The 22,106-nt window shown below is 44.7% G+C and overlaps 1 protein-coding gene and 1 long non-coding RNA gene across 4 annotated transcripts in view; one reads left to right on the plus strand and one right to left on the minus strand.

Annotated features, from left to right (window-relative positions):
* Positions 1-22,106, minus strand: part of STAB2 (stabilin 2) — a 165,472-nt gene that overhangs the window by 60,619 nt on the left and 82,747 nt on the right. For all 3 annotated transcript variants that reach the window (XR_014313870.1, XR_014313871.1, XM_082739101.1), the window contains exons 25-35: positions 21,063-21,221; positions 18,036-18,131; positions 16,400-16,495; positions 14,875-14,922; positions 12,723-12,859; positions 12,174-12,288; positions 9,906-9,983; positions 7,761-7,859; positions 7,565-7,672; positions 4,176-4,307; positions 1,256-1,384 (exon numbers count right to left, since the gene is read on the minus strand). Coding sequence is in view for 1 of the 3 variants with exons in the window: in XM_082739101.1 (XP_082595227.1) it covers positions 1,256-1,384; positions 4,176-4,307; positions 7,565-7,672; positions 7,761-7,859; positions 9,906-9,983; positions 12,174-12,288; positions 12,723-12,859; positions 14,875-14,922; positions 16,400-16,495; positions 18,036-18,131; positions 21,063-21,221 (1,197 nt within the window). In the remaining 2 variants the exon portion in view is untranslated. The remainder of the gene's footprint in view (positions 1-1,255; positions 1,385-4,175; positions 4,308-7,564; positions 7,673-7,760; positions 7,860-9,905; positions 9,984-12,173; positions 12,289-12,722; positions 12,860-14,874; positions 14,923-16,399; positions 16,496-18,035; positions 18,132-21,062; positions 21,222-22,106) is intronic.
* Positions 890-7,551, plus strand: LOC309868925. Its single transcript, XR_014313874.1, has 3 exons — positions 890-1,035; positions 6,054-6,168; positions 7,177-7,551. It is a non-coding gene; the product is annotated as an uncharacterized lncRNA (long non-coding RNA).

Genomic DNA, 22,106 nt, shown 5'->3' on the forward strand with positions numbered 1-22,106 from the left:
ACATTTCCCCATTCTTACTTTTAGTGCAAAGTGAGGCTGCAGGTGTTTTCCAGATCTTGGAGCGGAAGGTTTTAGGATGTAGAACTGAAACTCAGAAAGACATTAGGGAAGTTCATCTGGGCAACACTTGGGAGCACCTGGGAGCTAAGGGCTCAGGGTGGAGATCATATACATTATTAGAAAACAAAGAGCACAAGTTGAGAATGACAGACATTTTTAAATGTGACCCAGTCCTAGAACAGGAGGAGGCCAATGTGACTAGTTCTTAACTTGGCCCCCACCAGACAGGGTAAGGTGGTTGTTCACGGTTCTGGCTCTGGGGCCAGACTGTCTGGATTTGAACTCCTTACTTGCCACTTATTAGTTTTTTTTTTCCTAAGATTTTATTTATTTATTTGACAGACAGAGATCGCAAGTAGGCAAGAGGCAAGAGAGAGGCAAGCAGGCTCCCCGCCAAGCAGAAAGCCTATTGCGGGGCTTGATCCCAGGACTCTGAGATTATGACCTGAGCCAAAGGCAGAGGCTTTAAACCACTGAGCCACCCGAGTAGCCCACTACTTGTTAGTTCTGTGAACCTAGGTACATTGCTTAACCTCTTTGTGGCTCATTTTCCCCATCTGTAGAATGGGGATAATAATAGTACCTGTTTTGTAGGGTGTGGTGAGGATGACTTCATACATGTAACATGTGTATGAACCCATATAAAACCAATATAACAGTAATAAAATACGTGCAGTGCCTAGCACATAAGTGCACCCCAAATGTCAGCAGTTATTACTATTATGGAAAGATCCTACACCACCCCATGGACTGGAATGACAAGTCTCCATTACTGCATCCTCTGTTATACTGAAATAATGCAACTCTATATTTTCTGTTCCAGGAGACCAGGCTTGGGCAACACCTGACATAGGTGGACCATCACCCCCCTCCTCTCTGCGCCTATGCTAGGTGTGGCGTGTTCCTGTCTGAGGAAGATCATGGCTTGAGAATCCCACTCAGTACAACCCTCCAGGAAAGTTCCCAGGCACTGAGGTACAATTCATTGCACTGGATTGTGAACCCACTGAGGGCAGGGATCATGTCTTATTTATCTTTATAGAGTCAAATTGATTCTGCCTCTTCGTACGTCAGAGATGCTCACTAAGTGTGTTTTTGAACTGAATTGAGATATCTTGATAGACAAATCTTGTGCTTAAACAGTTAATAAAAAATGAAGCCAACAGGTGCATCGTTGGCCTTGGATATAACTTACTCGTACAATAGTAGTGTCGTTATTATCACATCTATTCTTTTGAACTTCCAGAACTTTCCCCAAGCCATGGATCACTCCCTTGTCAGTGGCTGCATTGGTGTAGTTTATTGGAGCCTCATTTACATAGAGCTGTAAACAAGAGGGTTGAACGTGAGTTTGATTATAGTGATTTCAAGGGAAATAGCAACAATAGGGAACAGAGGCTATCAATATCACAGCAGTCTTGGAGATACTCCAGTATTCACCTGGAAGCCAAAAGTAGCACTTTGTAGAGGAAGGATCTCTCCTGGGAAAGAGAGTCTAAGTAACAGTCCGCATCTGGTACCATCTGATTGTGTGACCTTGGGCCAGTTGCTTTTCCTCTCTGAATCTCAATTTCCTTTTTTTGGAAAAGGAAGAGACTGTTCTAGATCATCTCTAAGGTTTCTCTCCACCCCTCCCAGTAGTTGTTTATGGCTGTTTGAAGAATTCTGAATCATGATTGTTATGTGAGTCCCATTGGCAAAATGGCTTCCTGGGCGTGCTCCCCTGTGCTGTGGACTGGTGGTCCTGGAGGTCTGAATGCCTTCCAAAACCAAGGCATGGAGAATGAAACTCATTGGCCTTTCTGTACATGTCTATGGTTAGCTTGTGGGAAACCCTTAGAAAGGCCAAGTGACAGGTATTTAAGAATAAAAATAATAAGCATTTTTTGAAGTGTTTTTGTTTGTGAAAAGTGTTCCACCAGATAACTCTCATTTCCCAGTGTGTGGCAAGTGCTCAGACGTTCTGCATTATATGCTACTAATTCAACTTCAACTTTGAGTGCAACATGTTTTGTTTTGATTTTTTTTAAAAGGAGGAGGCTACCTTAATGATTGAGTAATGCAAAACGAGTGAATCCATCTATTCGCTCATTAATATAACTAACAAAATTGGGGAAAAGAGTTCTTTTAAGAATTGGAGTGTGGGGGCGCCTGTGTGGCTCAGTGGGTTGGGGCCTCTGCCTTCGGCTCAGGTCAGAATCCCAGTGTCCTGGGATCGAGCCCCGCATCGGGCTGTCTGCTCCACAGAGAGCCTGCTTCCTCCTCTCTCTCTCTCTCTGCCTGCCTCTCTGCCTACTTGTGGTCTCTGTCTGTCAAATAAATGAATAGAATCTTAAAAAAAAAAAAAAAAGAATTGGAGTGTGTGTGTGTGTGTGTGTGTGTGTTTGAGTAGGTGTGAGTTGGAAGAAGTTGGAAGAAGGGGGAGTCTTTATTGTACTAAGAAAATGTTAAGTTTATATCCAGTAAGGGTTTAAAAATGATTAAGAACATCCCCAAACTCCCCACAGCAGCAATATTAAAATGACTCTTTGAGGTGCTGAATATGAACTCTTGTGGAATGTTAAAGCCCCTTATGATTTACTTGGAGTCAGGTGAATTTCCATTGGGTGTTGAGATAAATCATGGCCGAGCTCCACAGAGGTCTTCTAGTGTTTGTGTAGATTTGGAAAATTAGCAAGGAACCTTACAGGTGCTGTCAAATGGTGGTTGAAGCATGAACTTCCAGAATTCTGAGAAACTGAACTATTTAAAAAATATCAAAATGACAGAACTTCTGATGCTATCATACTGTTGATTTGGCCTTCAAAATGTCTGAATCATTTTCGCTGTGAGATGTCCTTAGAGAATTATGGGCTGCATTACAATTTTTACTTGAACACAAATTTTCTGGTTTAGAGAGATTTTTCCTACAACTCCATTGTCCTAAGAGAAAGTAAATGAGTTACCAATAAAAGAAAAACCTCTACTGTGAGATAGAACTATTTGTTTATTGTAAGTTAAAGCCTCTCGTGTAAAATTTCTCTAGATCAAAGAATTTCCAAACAAATGGAAAATAACCATGACAGAGTTGAAATGGATTCAACTAACTGCAATAGAAAATTCATCTCTATGTGATGAAGTACGAAAAGATCAGATAAAAACAAAAAAATTCTAAGTTCTTTACATATAAAAAGTTGCCTTACTAGGAAATATAAGAAAACATATTTAAAAGGACCTCCTTGAAGTTATTCCATAACAGCTGGGATTATTTGCAGGAGTCAGAAAAAAATATTTGGAAGTAATGAGGAGTTGAAACAAAATGTCCACAAAATTTCACGTGTGATTCAGTGATGATACTACTGAGAACATTGTTTTAACACTGCACTTTTTAAAAGGACCAAATATTATTAATGCTAAAAAAGTCCATGATTAAACTTTCTTCCTCTTAATATCATGCCTCATTTATCTTAAACAATAATCTGTTTTTATTACTTTTTCTTATGAGAATTTACCCTAAAGTTATACTGAGTTTCCTGTTCAATTTTCATAACCAATCTTCTTCCTTGATGTTTGAAATGTCATTAGAATTACAATTACTTAACTTATTTAGTTTCATCAATTCTTTTTCATGAATTCTGAACACTGAAATACTTAGTGGTTGTTGTGAGATAAATACTGGACTCCTGGTATGGGGTTCAGCCGGTCCTGGGACCAGGATGTGTACAATCAAGGAATTGTGACATTATTCATTCAGCTGCTCGATTCCACGTGTCACTTGGCCCCATGGAGTCAGTGCCACATCCTGGGTGTTGGGTTTTGCTGTCAGGTCTTCTATCTTAGAGACTGCTTGGGGAATGTCTGTTGGGTTTATTAGGAATCAGGGTCAGAGGGTACTTGTGACTGTTGGAATTCAAATACCATGATTAGTAAAGCCCACAATGATTATGCAAAGGCTGGTGACAAGGAGGGTGAACGGGGAGCTGGGCAGTCTCTTCGCTCTTTATGGTGAAAGACAGGCAACTGTCTTTTGTGGATAAGGCTTAGGAGGTACTGGTGAGATTATTCCAACATGGAAGTGATGACGGATGATAGGAGCTAAGACACTCACTCCTGGGTATTAAGTAAAAGGGTTGCACCTGGTCATCGTGGAGAAAGAAGCCAAGGAGGTAGGAAGAGCCCCGCATGGTCTCCCGATGCATGCCTTGGTGCAGGTCATTTTTCAGGAGTTTCTCCTCCAAGATCACGTGATACCTGATTATGTCTTCCTCCTGCAAAACAAGTAGGGCTGAAAGTCAACCCGTAGGTCAGACAGTCCCCAGTCACTTAGTGGGCTGCCCCAGCATGCCCGGCCCTGTGGGAATTACTAGAGCAATAGCTTGTTGAATGGCAAAGTGTGACCAAGGCAGTAGGTATGAAATACTAAAGCTGAGACACATCACCTTGCACGTGATGGTCTTCCACATGGGATGGTCCAGAACTCCTGTTGTCACCTTAAAACCTAGACTGAAGCCATGAAGCTCGAGGGAGGGTTTTAAAGATGATTTCTTTGAAGAGAGAGTCCCCAGCCTGCCTTTCACCCCAAGGGCCACGAGAGGATACTGGATGGGATGTTTTGAAGAATGTGATCTGTGTCCCCTGCAGATATGGTGGCCAGTGGGACTGGGGTTGTACTCAGACCCGAGCAACCTCACGCCACGGATGGCTGGCAGGTTGATCCACTGTGGAGGGCTGAGAGGTGTCCCAGCACTGGGACAGGCCCATGACTCCCAGTGCTGTCTTAGGACAAGAGAGGACGTGTGTCTGTGGGCCAGAGGTGTGGCAGGGTCAGAGAGAACTGGGGCCTTAGGTCCTATCTTAGAGGGTGGCCTAGGGGGCCCGAGAGGCTTCCCCAGGGGAAAAGCTGGAGGCGGGTTCTGGATGCTTAGGGTCCAACGAGGAGATCAATGACTACAGGACTAGGGTGCATGCACGCAGGTCAAGGGGACAGCAGTCAGAGACCACCAATTATGGTTGGGGTTTCCAAAGAACCACCAGAGCATCAGAAGGAGGGGGGAAGGAGGAGAGAGGGAGGAGATAGAGAAAGAGAGAGAAAGGTCCCTATAAGACATTAATTAACATAATCTTTGGAGAATTTTCTCTCTCCACACTTAATAAATATTTTATGGACTCACAGAAAAAAGGAAAGAGAGAACGAGAGAGAGAGAGAGAGAATATGACAGAGAGAGAGACAGCGTGAATGAGTGTTTTGAAACACTGGCCCAGCCTAGGAAGAGCAATGCCATCTCAAGACAGTGACAGGTAAATCAAGAACCTTCCCACCCTTTTAAGGTCTCCTCTTGACCACCAACACTTTCTGGCCTTCAACTTCAGACCTGATACAATCCACACTGAATTTAATGAGCTCAGGGAAGGGAATAGGAGGTTACTTAAGTCGATGGTCTTTCAGCTCCAAACCCACCCTCCACATTCTGCTTTGTGATCCTGGGGCCAGGACTCTGGTCCACATTTTTCCTTTGACAGGGCTCCTGTAAGGCTCTCCTGCTGGAAAGCACTAGAAAGAGACGGTGAGGCCTATGAGAGCAAAAGGAAGGAGAAGGAATTTCCTCATCCTGTTTGCTTCCTGTTCCTGTGGGCATCACCCCAGCCCCACTCTGCACCCCGGAAGTGGTAGCTGAATCTGGAGGGCAGTTTCTCAGACATCAGCACCTGCTGGGCAACACCTTCTGCTAGAGTCTGGGTCTTGGGGTCATCAGGGTCAGAGACACCAGATGACCGGCATCCCCTCCACTGAGGTCTGAGCTACAGCTCTGCGGGGCTCTTCTTCTGTATTTCTAAGTTTTGGTGATTCTAACCTCTTTCATTTGTTCTCCTAGCCTTTGGGGTCTAGATGCTTCCTGCAGTCGCTACCTCTGTGATTTCTCTCTCTCTCTCCTTTTAACCTTTCAGTTATACTTACACAGCTTTGTACCCAATAACCAATTCATGACATTAGCCTCCCTCTGGTATGGTTTCAGTCTCCTGATGGATCCTGGTTGATTGAACAGCAAACCCCCTCCTCCAGCTTCCTGCCTGGACAAAGCCCCAGCAGGGAACCATGAGAGAAGATGTGATTTAAAAATCCAGTTCAAGGTATTGATTATTACAGGGGCTGGGATTTTTTTTTTTCTTAACTTAATGGAGACTCTGTTTGTGATTTCAAATGATCTTAGCACCCTTGGGGGAAACAGAAAGGTCATGGGATCGCCTGAAGTTTCCTGCCAAGGCAGGAAAAGAATATTTCCCACTGAATAGCTTCATAGGAACTGGAACAGGGAAGGTGAAGGTGATTTCTGACCCCTCCCAAGATCCCTGCTTGTTCATCATGTCAGTCTCAGAAGTGTAGGATACCATCTCTGCCCTCAAGGACTTTGCAAGCTCCTTGGGGAGCTAAGGCCCTATTGCTTGAAAGAACAACTCATCACACCATATAGATGTTGAAGGGCGAGCAAATGGTCTGAACTCAGAAGCAGGAGAGATTTTCGGTTGGTGCAGGCGGTGGGCCAGCTTCCCCGAGGAGGTCAGACTGGATTTGAGGAATGGGTGGGAGTGATTCTGGAGGTGAAGACTGAAGGGGAGGCTTCCTGATTGAGGGGGGCAGCGTGTGCATGTGCACATGTGTGCATGTGTGTCTGTGAGTATGGGTAGATATGAACAAAGGTACCAAACACGCCTTTGGCTTGTTTGGCGTCTCTGAGACTGTCACTCTGGTTAGACCAGGGCAATTCTGCAGAGAATAGGTGGGCCAGAGGACAGCTTAGAGGAACTTCAGGTGTCCATCCATATTTCTCTAGGGTCTCTGTCTCAGCCACCTTATCTGAAGATATAAGGGAAAACAGTGTGCTTTCTTTAGAAATATAGCTTCAAACATGTCCTCCCATCATGGGGTGGGGGCTGCGGGCAGGGCAACTCCGGCTCCTAAGCGAAAATTCTGGAGCAACCACTGAATGAAAGATGAATGGTGGCAGTTGACAGAGGCCTCAGGTACCTGGGCAGGTGGTCTGAAGACCGTCTTGTAAGAAATGGGGATCCACCCAAGGCTTTTCAGGCATAGAGTGGCAAGACTGGAGCCTGACATTCTTTGATAAAATCTTTTGACAGATTTGGACAGTCTAGCCCCAGACGTTAGGAATCAGGGAGGATGGAGGTGGGGAGAAGAGGAGGAGGAAGACAGAGATGACCCACTTCCTCCTTATCCCTGCCTCTGACATCTCACTGCCTGGGACCAGGGAGGCCAAGGTGGGGAAGCGGCAGGAGACCAGGAGGATCCTTCCAGATTCCTGAGACGCCTGCATCTTTGTGTTGGGGCCTGAGTGTGAACTTCCGGGAGTGTGAATGAGACACACGGGTGGAAATTTGCCTTAAGTATCTGGACATGGACAAGGAACTTTTGATGAGAGAGTGGAATGGTCCATGATTAGTGGATTGAAAAATATTGACTTTGAATGTTCAGAAAATAATTGTCCTGGTTATCATTCCCAGTACTTACTAGAGTTGTGACCTTCTTCTCCCGGATGTAATTCTCAATGGCGTCATTGTTTGGAGCAAACACAGTGTAAGCGCTGGCTGCCTCGATCACACTGGCCAGGTTATATTGCTGTGATGGCGAGAGACAAAAAGGTGTGAGAGATGTCCCTGCGCATGTACCCTGAGTGAGCGGGCTGTGCAGAGAACGTGGTACTTACAATGATGTAGCCCCGGAAGATGGAATAGTTGGGCATCTGGTCCAGCCGGGTGAGCAGGTTTGGCAAAGAGACTGTTAGGCTTCTTTGGGGAACCAAAACCTGGGAAAGGAAGCCCCCGGAATCTGTTAGCATGTATCCATAGGGCTTGCTACTTTCTGGTAGGTAGGGTCATGTCACACAACAAGACGCAATGATAAGGACCCCTGCTAGTCCACAAAACACTTCTGCAAATTTAACGAAGGACACCTTTTCCTCTGACGGTTGGCAACACCCAATGAAGGTGCACAGTCTGGGAGTGAAGTGGGCTGGGGGTGAGCCTCATGCCACCCTGAGGCCAGGCGCTGATATGCAGATAATGCCCTGCACACATGTTCATGGTGGCCTTGGCAAAGGTGCCCATGGTGTCCAAGGGCAGGTGGAGGAGGTCCTTAGGGAGCCAGTGCAACCCGGAGGCTAACCAGAGAACTTGAACAAGATGACAGGCATCCAGGATTCTTTTGCGGTCACATCACTTCTTCCTCAGTCCAGTTACTTAACCCTGAGGAGCCTTACTTGTTGTCTCCCTTGTGAATTGAGGACAGTTGCATTTACTGTCTTGCGGTTGCAGTAAAAATCACAGGAGATAATGAGACATGTTATATTGTACAAGGCATGTAACCTACTGCTCTGTCAATCATTCCAGTTATTACCACGTACAAGGGTAGAGGCTGGTGCTGATGAGGGACACAGAGACACAGCTCCCCCATCCCCAGAACATGCCATCACTTGGGGGTCTGGGACTATACCGTGAGGAAGAACTATCAGTACAAGAGGGCACAGTGTACCAAATGAGTTCTATACCCCTAAATCCCATGGAATTATGGAGAGGGGAAAAAGGAGTAAAACCAACATTTATTGAGGGAAGGTCTGCTAGGCAGTAGGCATCGAGAGAGAGAAGGTGTTGTTTTGTTCTTCCTGGGGAAGAAAGATGAGGCTCAGAGAGGTTATGTCCCTTGCCCAAGTTCACATAGCTTGCTATCAGTGGGTCCCCAGATTCTGAATGCCATCCTTGATGATATGGGTGGCAGGATCAGAAAGGCTTCAGGGAGGAGCTGAGACATGATTGACCTCATGATAATATCGATCAGGACAGGAGATGGGTTCAGGGGCTGTTGTACTAATAAAGTATGGCCATCCGAAATGTAAATGTAAATTACCGAGAGGTAATTTCACGTTTTTTTTTTTTTTTTTTAAAAAGGTTTTTAGTAGGAAAGCCAGGATGGAGAAGAAAAATACTCTTGATAAGTAATGTTCATTTGCATCATAAGAAGTCATAAACTGAGCATAGTTCCCTGCAAGTGATCAGTTGCTCAAAAATGTAGTTTTTCTTAATGTATCTTGGTAATACAAGGGAATTGCAAAGTTTTTGCAAAATAATGCACTCCAGGCATCTTACAAATAACTTCTTTCCTGCACAGAAATAGTTGACCTTTTCTGTAAATTAAAATCAAAAGTGAGTATAGAAGTGCCAAGTGAGGATAATTTTAGTTAAAGTGCTATTAGTTAATTGTCTTTTCCAATCTTCCACCCTTTGAAAGTTCCCAATATACCTTAAATTCTAACCTCAATTTTCAATGAAAATCCTAATATAGTAACAGAAAATTACAGGATAGCTTAAAACTGTTTCCCGCGATACTTTTTTGTTTTATTTTGTACCTTTGAATACTGTTGCATTGTGTCTTAGAAGAAAATGAAAATTTCAAAATACTTTATCTACCTTTTTGCATATTTTTCTAGGGCTTCCTTACCCTATCTTTTTAGGGTGAAATCATGGAGAAAGGGAAGAGGGAAAAATAATGCATAACCACTTGCCTATCCTCCAGTTCTTAATTAAGATATTCACATAAATAAAAAATATAACATACTTGGTCACACTTGATGTAGGGGCCATTGCCAAATATAGGCTGAATAAGTAAGAACAGAGTCTGACTGGATGAAAAGAACCTCTAAGCAGTTTGAACATTAATGTCATGGAGCACAACACAGGATACTTTTCCACTAGAGGAACGTACTTCCACCCCCACATCCTCTACCAAGCATCCTGTGCAGAAGTAATACGTGAAGTCAGAGGAGGTACTGTCTGCATGGCAGGTGGCAAGCGTGTACCTTGTTGATGATGTGTATCACACCATTTGTGGCTACGTTGTCACCGTCAATGACAGATGCTCCTTCAATCGTGACAGTCTATAAATGCAAAGCACAGTGGGAAGGTGAGTCTCCATAGGGTAGGAAATTCAGGGATTGAAACTATTTCTGGGTTTTGTACTTCTCAAGCAGTAGTGACTTTTACATTTTTTACTATGGCCTGAAGTTAGAAATATCTTTAAATTGTGACACACCAGGCATCTCTCTCTCTCTCTCTCTCTCTCTCTCTCACACACACACACACACACACACACACACACACACACTTAAAATGGAATGATACTTTCCTCTACTTTTGGGGAGGCCCCTAAATACCGATTCTGTTCTTTTCGACTTCATTCAAAGACTGCTGGTTGAGGCTCACCAAAGCGATCCTGTAGTCTGAAAAACCCTGCAGATGGTGTTGTGGGTTGCACTGTGTCCTCAGTATTCATATGTTGGGTTCCTAACCCCCAGTACTTCTGAATGGGACCTTATTTGGGAATAGGGTGTTTACAGAGGTAATCTCATTACATTGAGATCATTGCAGTCAGCCCTGCTCCAACATGGCTGGTGTTCTTCTAAGGAGAGGAAATTGGACACAGACCGCGGTCTGGGCAGAATGCTGTGTGAGCATGAAGAAGGCCATTGACAAGCCAAGGAGAGAGGCTGAAATGGCCCCTCCCAATAGCCCTCAGGAGCCAAACTTGTTCACCCCTCGATCTTGGACCTTTGGTCTTTAGAACCATGAGACAAAATGTTCTGCTGTTTGAACCACTCCCTTTGTGGTACGCTGTTATAACAGCCTTAGCAAACTCATATGGACAGCCCCTGACTTTCTTGATCCAAATGAACCCAGTTACTTTTCAAGAATATTTATTACCCAACCTACACACTCACCCAGCCACCAACCAGCCACAGCACAGCTGGGCTCCACTCTTTCTACTTTCCTTTCTTCCCCCACCCTTACCCTTTATTTGAAATCCCTCTTGGGAACCTAAGTGCAGAAGGGGACTTGTCTCACCCTGACAGCCACCAAGTTACTCAGTGAAGGCCCTGGAGAAAACACTCTTGGCTGCCTTGCACATCTCTTTTGGTTAAAGGGAGACATTTGTATCAGACCCAGGAACTCATTAAAATGTGTCTTTGGTGGTTAACTCCTCCAGGTCAAGGGCCCCATTGATTTGTCTCTGAATGCAGAGAACCCAGGATAAACCTGCCCAGGGTAGGTGCTCAGCTCATGCTTGTTAGGAGAAACAATGATTTAAAACACCGATGGAGCACAACCCCATTGTCTGATACAGGTATGTAATGTACTAGAATTAGAACAATAATGTGCCAAGAATCCATGGAGCTGTATGCGACTCTTCTCTGCTTTCAACAAAGAATGATCTGAGGAGGCACATACATTTCAGCAATGCTAGCCCTAGACCCTTTTCACAGCACTCTGTCCTCTTCTCTGACATCATCTCTGTCACTGATGAGTAGGAAGGTAAAAATGTTTTAGAGCAGTTAATCCCAGAACATTTTAGATGGTGGTTCATGGTCCACTGATGCAGCACTTCTCACTTCCCAGTAAAATCTTCATTTTCACCTTGTGCAATTCATAGCCAGAGCTGTGGCATAGACACTGGCATAGGCCTCAAGGCAGCCAAACTTCCTGACGCAAGGCTAACTCCAAGTCCGGACACATGGCGGTAAGTTCCAGAGGCTGAGCCTCCATGGGGCGGTAGCTCTTCCTTGTGTGTTGCTCTGACATCAGCACTGAGCCCCTGGTGTTTCATAGGTACTCAGTAAAGGTTGGTTGACCGACTCTAACCTGACATCAAATTTTTGTTACCTGTAGTCACTCAGTGGGTTGGTTACTGGTAACAGCTTTTAGTATACACATATGAATAGCCACAGTTGTGAAATTGGGCAACCTTTACCCAGAATCATGGAAAAGTTTGCCTGGATCAGTCTGTGGCCTGTCAAGAAGAGCTTGTGGCCAAGCTGTAGGTGGAGGGTCACATTTTAGAGCATCACTACTACAGGGTAACGTGTGAGTGTGCATGCGTGCGTGCGTGTGTGTGTGTGTGTATCAACATATGTTGACAGTTGTTGAGGCTGGGTGATGCCCCCATGGACGTTCTATTCTTGGACTATTTTTGCTCATGTTTGGAGATTTTCATAACACAGACCTTCAAAGCAGGCAGCACAAACAGAGATGACGCGTTTCCACTTAGCAGACAGGTTATAGAACTCTCTTACCTCATCTGCCTTCACCAGGTGAAGGAAGTTGCCAGGCAGAGACGTTGCCAGCATGTCTGAAGATGACAGAGCCTGCAGATCTGCCACTCTGTATGTGCCCAGCAGCATATGGTACCTAAAACAACAACAGTCCAGAAGAGCTATCGTGAAATATCAATGCATGAAGGAGTATCATTGAGTAGTTAAGAAAATAGGTTCTGGAGCCAGATGGCCAGATTCAAACTCTTCCCCTGATGTTATCAGCTATGGAGCCCTGGGTTAGTTATGGAATCACCCCATACCTCAGTTTATACATCTGTATAATAGGTGTAATTTTAATGCCTGTCTCCTAGGGTTGTTGAGAGATGAACTGAATTATACGTGAGGTAGTTAGCACAGAGTTGGCTGTCCATAATGTTAACTGTTACCATCCTGGGGGAAGGAGGTGAGGAGTGTTCTAGAACATGCTGGTTTCTGTGGTTTTCAAGGACCACGTGGCTTCCCTCTACTGAACTTTGTTCGCATGGATGCCGGTAAGATATCATGAAGAATAAAATACATAATACCTACTTTATTAGGACTGGAATATTGCTCTTGGACAACCAAAAGGTTTTTTCATCTTGATCCATGTCCTCAATAGCTTGCTGGGAAGGCACGAGGACTGTGAGGTTTGAGGCAGCTGACAGCATGGGTTGTAGAGAAGCATTCTGAATCACAGGAGGGAAAGAAAGTTGGCCTGGCTCACGTTGGAGGACAGACAGAGTAGACTGAATGCTTGGCAGAGATGACGACTTCCCAGGGAAGTAATTTCAGGGACACTGGAAAGGTCCTAGGGGCCCCTGTCCCAAATCCATCCCACGCACTGGCTGGTGCCTCATATTCTCTGAGACACATTCTTTTTATTTAAATGTGTGAGCTTTGTCAAAAGGCAAACTTTCCTGGTCTCTAAATAAAGAGCCAGAGAATAGTCTTGATGATCCTGTGTGTGGGTGTGTGAGCCTTAAGAGCCCTTGGAATCCTGGGATCAAGTACCGCATCGGGTTCCTTCCTCAGCAGGGAGCCTGCTTCTCTCTCTGCCTCTGCCTGCCACTCTGCCTGCTTGTTGCTCTCCCTCTCTCTCTCCCTCTGAGAAATAAATTTTAAAAAATCTTAATAAAAAAAAAAAAGAACCCTTGGATGCCCTAGGAATAAGGATGGTAGGATGATTACAGGAAACATTTCAGCACAGGGGACAGACTGGAGGCCTGAAATCAGACCTAGAGCTAGTTCTGGGTTGAAGTGGTGCACTTATGTTTCACAACCGATCCCAAGAAAAACAAGCAAAAAGCCCTGGTTTGTAACATCCCCTGATTTCTGTGGTGTATATCCTCCCATCATGGCTGATTTCAGGGTACCAGTGTGAGAGCACTGAAGGCGAGTTTGGGGAAGATACGCTCTCATGCGTTGGGATGAGTTGGGTCCACCATGCCACTGGGCAAGCTTATGCATGTGGGCTTGGCCTATATGGAAGTCAGCATGGGCAGCCGGACTCTGAGTCCCTGTTCTTTCACGTGACGGGGGCAGAGAGGCTCCACACAGAAGCAACCAGGAGCTGTCCCAGATTGGTGCTGACCAGGCACCAAGATAATATCTTGGCATGTGACTTTCCAGAGGGGATATACCAGCGGTCGTGATGGCACTTTGGCCCACTCATGCAAAGATGACAGAGACGCCCACAACTGGGTATAGTGGGGATTGGATTCTTCATCATAGAACTTTCCAGGGGAGAGGAAGAAGCTCCTCAGAGCATGTTGGGTGAAGAGCTAAACACCCATGGGCTATGCCAGATTACAACTATAAACCCCAAATCCAACTCGGTGAATGGCAGTAATGAATTATGTTGACTTTTTATTTATTTTTATTTTTATTTTTTTTGTATTTTCAGCATAACAGTATTCATTGTTTTTGCACCACACCCAGTGCTCCATGCAATCTGTGCCCTCTCTAATACCCACCACCTGGTTCCCCCAGCCTCCCACTCCCCGTACCTTCAAACCTCTCAGATTGTTTTTCAGAGTCCATAGTCTCTCATGGTTCACCTCCCCTTCCAATTTCCCCCAACTCCCTTCTCCTCTCTAACTCCCCATGTCCTCCATGCTATTTGTTATGCTTTTTAAAAAAGACCCCTTGATGAATGAAGTGATACGTGTATATTTGAATTGGCTGAAAAGCTGACCCCTCTAGCTTAACCCAGACCAGAACTTCTTAGCCTTGCTTGCATGTTAGAATCACCTGGGAAGATTTTAAAGATTTTATTTATTTATTTATTTGAGAGAGAGAGAGAGAGAGATCACAAGTAGCCCAAGAAAAGGGGGAAGCAGGCTCCCTGCAGGGAGCCTGATGTGGGGCTCGATCCTAGGACTCTGAGATCATGACCTGAGCCAAAGGCAGAGGCTTAACCCACTGAACCACCCAGGCAACCCAACCTGGGGAGCTTTAAAAATGCCCTGATGACCAGGGTGCCCCTCTGATCAGTCAAGCTGGCGTATCTGTGGCAGGAGCCGAGGCATGGCTATTTAAACAGGACATTCCATGTGATTCCGATAGTGGTCAGGGCGGAGGACCACTGCTCTACACAATTGCCTTCCCTCCTTCCTATCAGCTGAGTTTTCAGTTTTCTGTTACACGCACTCCAAATTTCTAAAATCGTATACATTTCCGAAGTTCCAACGAAGGTACTCACGTTTATCCACTGGTTAAATACAGTTGCTGCGGAGAGGAATGACAATTCCTTATTCATGTCATGCAGGGGAGAGAGGGAGAGATCAGAGAGAACACGAGAGAAGGAACAGTGAATGAGCATGATCACAGTGAACCGCTGAACAGCATGCACTTAGCCTTCCCGGGGAGGGGCTCAGCTCATTTTCTGCACCAGCAGGAATGGCGGCCCGCTAGTTGAATTTCTCTGGGCTGCACCGTTCTTTCACGCTTAGGAGCTCCGTTAGCCTCTCTACTCAAGATAAAGAAGTAATTCCAGAAACTTCAGATGGAACCACCAGCTGAAGCTCTTCCCAGTCAGAATTTAGTTTTTAAGGGCATGATGCCCCACCCTAGGGAGGGTCACAGAGCTCAATGACAGCCCCCTTTTCGAGCCAACATGGAGTAGTGGCTTGGAATGCAGAGCTAGACCACCTTGGTTTCCATTCTGGTCTGGCCATTGCCTAATGCCTTAGGCAAGTTACTTGGTCTCTCTGGGTTCAACGTTCTTGCCTGTAAGATGGGGATAATAAAAGCTCCAACTGATAGGTGGAGCTTTTATGTGGAGAAGTTAATGTTTTAAAGTGCTTAGAATGGAGGCTGGCATGTGGGACATGCCCAGGACATCTCAGTCACTCTTCTTTCTCAACTTTCCACCGTGGACTATGTTCATGAACATATATATTGAACCGCGGCTGTAGGCACCAGATTGGAATGAAGGGAGGGCATACAAAAGGGAAAAGACGACTTTTGCTCTCACACAACTTACACTTGTTTGGGGGAAGTTAAGACTTGAAAAGATTCCCACAGCGCCAGTACCTCAGTCATGTGTCCAGGAGTGCTAAAGAATGCATAGACCTTGAGTTCCAGAAGACTGGGTTCATTTCCTGAATCTGCCGTCTACTACTACCTGTGTGATCTTGGGTAAGTCACTTAACCTCTCTGAGAACTCAAGTCTCACCTGAAAATGAATATGAGGATGTCTGGCTGCTGGGGTTATGAACATTCATGTAAGGGAAAGCATTTTAAAATTATTAAACACCATGAGAATGGCAATAGTTATCATATACACATTGATACGGAGGCAATAAATCTCAGAGTTGTCTCAATTCCTTTTTGAAGTAGTTGAGGTTATCAGATGAATTAGTAAATACCTGTCACACAGTCAGCAAGTAAACTGGCAGGTACAAGAGCTGAGATGGGTGAGTAATCCCCAGAAGGGGCTGCTCCAAGGGGGAGGACGGTATAGATGGGACCTGAGCTGATGGCAGAAAGCTAGGAGGCTGGGTCCCTGGGACAGGGAGCCGAGCTGGCAATGGGAGCTGAGCTGTGAGGCTAAGCAGTTTGCAAAATGAGTGAGTAGCTTACTTCCTGTATGATCTTCTGGAGCACAGGACTGGTAGAATACTTAAAGGCATCCTAGCCAAGAGCTTTTTTTTTTTTTTTTTTTTTTTTTTTTAAAGAGTTTTGCCTTTATTATTCTGCACACGAGTTCATCTTGGATGACTTACCACGGCTGCATTTCCGTAGCACAGATGGCCGTCTCCTTCATAGCCCTCCTGGCAAACACAACTCCAGAGGCCAGAAGAAGTAAGCTGACAGGTTGCCTGATAAAACAAAGATAAAAGAAACCATTTGGTATCCTAATAAATAGCTCCCAGTTACATCCCTTGAGCCCTCAGGCTCCATCAAAGGTGTGAATTGCAACTTTGGGGTTGAAAGATGCTAGGAGGGTCCCACAGACGTGGCCCTGTTGCAAGGAAAGTCTCCCGTGTCTGTATGTTTGGTGTAGCTCCTGCTTAAACACAATTAAATTCTTTCTTTTCATCCCTCACAGATTTAGCATATAAAAGTACAGGACATACAGTTAATTTGAATTTCAGATAAACATGTAAGTTTTAGTACAGGCATGTCCCATGTAACATTTGGGGGCCCACTGATGCTGAAGAAGGATACATTGTCAATCTGAAATGTAAATTTACTGGGTGTCCCATACTTATTTTATCTGGAAACTCTATGTTGGTTCTTCTATGCTTTGGAATGAAGAGACAGTTGCAGTACCTTCTCACCATTAGAACATCAGGGCTTGATTGGTCTTAATTGAAGCAAAAGTGTTGGGTCTCCTTCAGATTTATGAAGTGCTCTCATGATTCTTGAGAAATGGATACTGTGGGGCATCTCCTCTATTTTTCTTTAAAAACTACCCTCCCCCACATAGCAGTGGGCTCTGGCAACCATGTTCCTAATATGTCATCACATTCCCTGGCCATAAATGACTGGCTCATATGTGGACCCCTGGATCCCTGAACCCCTAGATGGCCAGCTCCTTTCTCCTATGATTTGGAATTAGGACATAAATTGCCAATAAGTTAGTGGGCATCACTGGGGGTGGAGGGTGACGTTGATCTAAGAAAAGGGAGCTGTGTATCCCAAGATACCAAAAGGGAGCATTTAAAGTTGAGAGAGAGCGAGAGACAAAGAAAAAGCAGGTGCACAGAGAAAAGCAACATGAGCAAATTTGCTTAAGTTGATTCATGTGGTTTCTGTTACTGGTAACCAGAAGAACTGTGACTAAGGGTTGTCTTCCTTGGTTCTGATGTTGGGTGCTTAATGATGTTCTTTTGAAAACATGAACATGATCAGCTCTAATATCTTTGCCCACTCTTCCATAATGTAGACACAAGGCACAAGCTACTGTTGGCTGGGCATTTTCACCAAAAATTTGTTAGGTTCTGACATTCAAAATGGGAGTCCAGTCATCCAGTCAATTAAGAATTGCCAGGCTAAGCAAATAAAAAATATCAAGTTAAATATGAATTTCAGAGAGGGTCTGGATAATTTTTAGTATAAATTTGCCCCATGTAATCTTTGGAACATACTCGTGCTGAAGGATTGTTATTTATTTGACATTCTGACTTAGCTGGGAAGTCTGTCTTTTATCTGGCAATCATACGTTTGTTCTTCCAAGCTTTGGACCGGAGTAACATTTGTAAGAACTACTCCCATTCTGCCTGGGGACTCTCTTTGGGAGGAGGAAAGATTTTGTTCATTAGCAGGTTCTAGATAAGAAATTAACTAGCCTTCTTTCTTTCTCAAGTAACTTTTTTTTTTTTTTTTTTAAAGGATGAAGGAAATGAAGTAACTCACCAGCGGATGACATTGCCCAGTTTGTTCCCAGCACGAAGTGACTGCTTCACAATCAATCCCATTTCCTCGAAACCCTTGCTTGCACTCACACTCATTCTACAATTCCAAGAAAAAAAGAGACGATTGAACAGGAGGGCCTTTCATGCTTTGTTACGTGGCCTGCAAACGAGCCACGGAAGTCATAGCCTTTTGGCCCCCTGAGTTGATGTATTTTGTTTGTTGTACTTCAGATTCCAGAGCTCTTGGTCTGTGCATTCTGTGTTACATTTCATCTGAGAGTTCCCCGGTATTTCTTTTTGAATTCATTATCCCAGAAGTGCCGTACATAAGACAAGACAACCCAGGAAGTGGTGGGAAGAAAGGAATAGGATTTCTATTTATGAATTTTTATCTTTAACAATGTGTCATTCGCGATGTGTGCTTTATAAAGTAAAGATGTGTGTGTTTATTTGAAAAGATCTTATTTATTTGAGAGCAGGAGAGAGAGAGAGGGAGTGTGAGTGAGCACGAGCAGGGAAGAGGGGATCCCAGGGTCATGACCTGAGCTGAAGGCAGAAGCTTAACCAACTGAGCCACCCAGGCGCTGGTCAATGTTTCTGAGATGAATGTATATGTGTACAGAAGCACCTGTATACATCTTTATGTGGCAGGGCAAGACCCTATAAACGTGGGTGTTTAATACTCTCCACTTGGTATCGGGGTAGCACCTCCCTGTATCCCCCAACCCTAACATATTGAGCCAAACATAGTTTGTCTTTTTACATACGTATTCATGGTAATTAGGATTTCTGCCTATTTGCAATATTTAAAAGTTCTTAAGCCAACTGGTAACTACTGGCAGTTAACTACTAGTAACTCTAGGGCAATCCTAGAGACAGTGTATTTTACTTTGTTTATGGCACTATTAAAAAACCTTTCTCTTCCTCCATCTCCCATATTAGGATGCCTTTATCCACAGAAAGAAAGAGCAGAGAGAGGGGGATAGATAGTATTATGGGTTGAAATGACTAGTTCCAATTCATATGTTGAAATCTTGACACCAGATCCTCAGAATGTAACCTTATTTGGAAATAGAATTATTATTATGTAATTAATTTAGACATGGTTACACTGGAATGGGGTGTGCCCCCAATTCAATATGAGCAGTGTCCTCATGAAAAGGGGGGATTGGGGCACAGACATGCACACAGGGAGAACTCCCTGTGATGATGAAGGCAGAAACCAGGATGATGCGTGAAGTTGAGGAATGCCAGAGACTGCCTGAAAACCACCCAGAGCTTGGAGAGCAGCATGGAACAGATTCCTCCTCAAGCCCTTTGATGGAGCCAAGCCTGCCCACACCTTGATCTTGGACCTCTAGCCTCCAGAACCATTAGACAATACATTTTTGTTGTTTTATGCCACCCAGTTAGTGACACTTTGTTACAGAAGCTTTAGCAAACTATTACAGAGACCAGGACATATTTTGTCTTTCTCAAACGCAATCTGGCAATTTAGGTGAGGCAAAAAACGAATACACTTGTTTGCCAAATGCGTGATGAGACATAAGACCGTAAGTAAGCTCTTTCATGAATAGGACTTTTTCACGGCCACGGTCACAGTACAGTCGTCATCACCTCCCCAGTGCAGACTGGTTCCTGAGCAGCAGCTTTCTCTGCCTCAGTCTCTTTTTCAAGAGGTTAAGTGAAAGTGATCACAGACTGTAGAGTGCTACAGAATTATAAAGTGTGGTCAGGCACTTAAGCAGGGGCTCTGGAGTCAGACTGGATGTCAATCACACAGCATGATTTAGTAAATTACTTAGCTTCTCTGTGCCTGTTTTGTCTTCTGTAAGATGGGAATAATGCTAGTCATCTATGTGGCAACAAAAGCAAAAATAAACACACAGGGCCACATCTAACTAAAAAGCTTCTGCACAGCAAAAGAACCCATCAACAAAATGAAAAGGGAACCTACTGAATGGGAGAGAATATTTGCAAATTATATATCTAAGAAATGGTTAATATCCAAAATATACAAAGAGCACAGGCAATGTAATAACAAAACAACAAACAACCCTTTTGAAAAGTGAGCAGAAGATTTGAATGGATATTTTTCCAAAGAAGACACACAGATGGCCAACAGATACATGAAAAGATACCCGACATCCCTTGACACCAGGGAAATGCAAATCGAAACCAGAATGAATTCTCACACCTCATAGGATGCCTATTATCAACAACACAAGAAGTAAGTGCTGGCAAAGAAGTGGAGAAGAGGAAACTCACGCATTGTTGGTGAGAACGTAAACTGGCGCAGCCGCTGTGCAAAACAGCATGGTGATTCCTCAAAAAATTAAAAATAGAACTATCTCTAAAAATAGAACTACCATACCCTCAAGCAATTTCATTTCTGAATATTTATCTACATTTGAGAAGATATCTGCACTCCCATGCTCCCTGCAGCATTATTTACAATAGCCAAGATATGGAAGAAAAACCAAGTGTCCACGGATAGATGAATGGATAAAGAAGAGGTGATATGTGTATCATATCCACAACACACACACACACACACACACACACACACACACACACACACACACACACACGAGATGGAATATTACTCAGCCATGAAAAAGAATAAGCTCTTGCCATTTGCGACAGCATAGATGGACCTGGAGGGCATTATGCTAAGTGCAATAAATCAGACAAAGAAAGACAAATACCATATGACCTCAATTATATAGGGAACCTTAAAAAAAACCAACCTAAACCCCCAAACCTGAAACCAAACACATACATAAAGAGCACAGATTGGTGGTTGCCAGAGGCTGGGGTGAGGTGGGGATGGGCTAAATGAGTGGAGAATGTCAAAAGGTGAAAAAAAATAGTACCTATGTCACGGGTTAGTTATGACAACCCATTCTCACTTCTACAAATGATTAAAAAGCTGTAGTAAGTTCTAGACAAAGTACTGCTATGTCCAATTGGGAAGAGCCACCTGAAGAGTCCTGCTCCCCTTTGCTTTCTGCCTCAGCACACCTACCTGCCCAGGGCCAACGTACAAACAGGTTGCATTGGCGTGGCAGCCGCCAGCACCTGGCAGCAGGCAGTGGTTGATCTCCGAGCAGTCTCTGCCATCCCCGGTCCATCCCTGCTGGCACACGCATGTGTGGGTCCCCAGGCCGGTTCTGATGCACTCTGCCTGTGGGGCGGAAAGCAGCAAATCTCTGAAACCTCAGTCCAGCCACATGACTCCAAAAGCAAAAAAAGAAGGTGCCTCCTAGGAATGCGTGTTTGCATGGAGTGCGATAGAAATGATGAAAATGCACTTTTGCACCGAGATCCACCGAACATAGGAGACAATTTAGAGAACAGTGCTGCTTGTTGTGGGCCAGCTAATGGCCAGCCCCAGGCACATAGCTGTCATTTATGGAGCTGGGGGACCGTTCTTAGTGTTTCACTGGTATAACCCGTGATCTTGAGGAAGGTCCCATTACTCTCTGCTTTACAGATAAGGAAGCTAGGCTGAGAGGAGTTAAGTAACTTCCCTAAGGTCACACAGCACAAAACTTCAGCAACCCTGTCTCCAGAATGCTGAGGTTCAAGCTCCTAACCCCTGTAGCAACTCCAGGCCTCTCAGCCCGAGTGCCCTAGGAGGCTGAAGGACAGTGGGAGAGGAAGGAGGTGTCGGGTTCATTGTGGAGAGGGTGGGACCAGCACGAGGGGGATCTGGTAGGGTGGGGCAAGGCATTCCCATCTGATTTCACCTCTAAGCCACACTAGCTCCTGAAGGGGTTTCAGCATGGGAGAAACATGACCCGATCTGCTTCACGTCACTCTGGCTATGGATGGGCAATGAACGCACAGGTGGGCCAGTGAAGCAGTGGGGAGACCAGGTGGCAAACTGTGCACAGGGAATGGAGGTGACGAGGTCCCAGGGGTAGGAGGGATATTCAAAAGCCACTGTGGGTTTGGGCTATGTGCCTGGGCTTTCCCCAATAACAGAACTTAGGGGAAGTCACTTAGTGTCCCCAAGCCTGAGTTTCTCTATCAGTACAATGAGGATAAGAACATTATTGGCTTGGGG

Source organism: Mustela nivalis (assembly GCF_964662115.1).
Source record: "Mustela nivalis genome assembly, chromosome: 7".
Classification (NCBI taxonomy): domain Eukaryota; kingdom Metazoa; phylum Chordata; class Mammalia; order Carnivora; family Mustelidae; genus Mustela; species Mustela nivalis.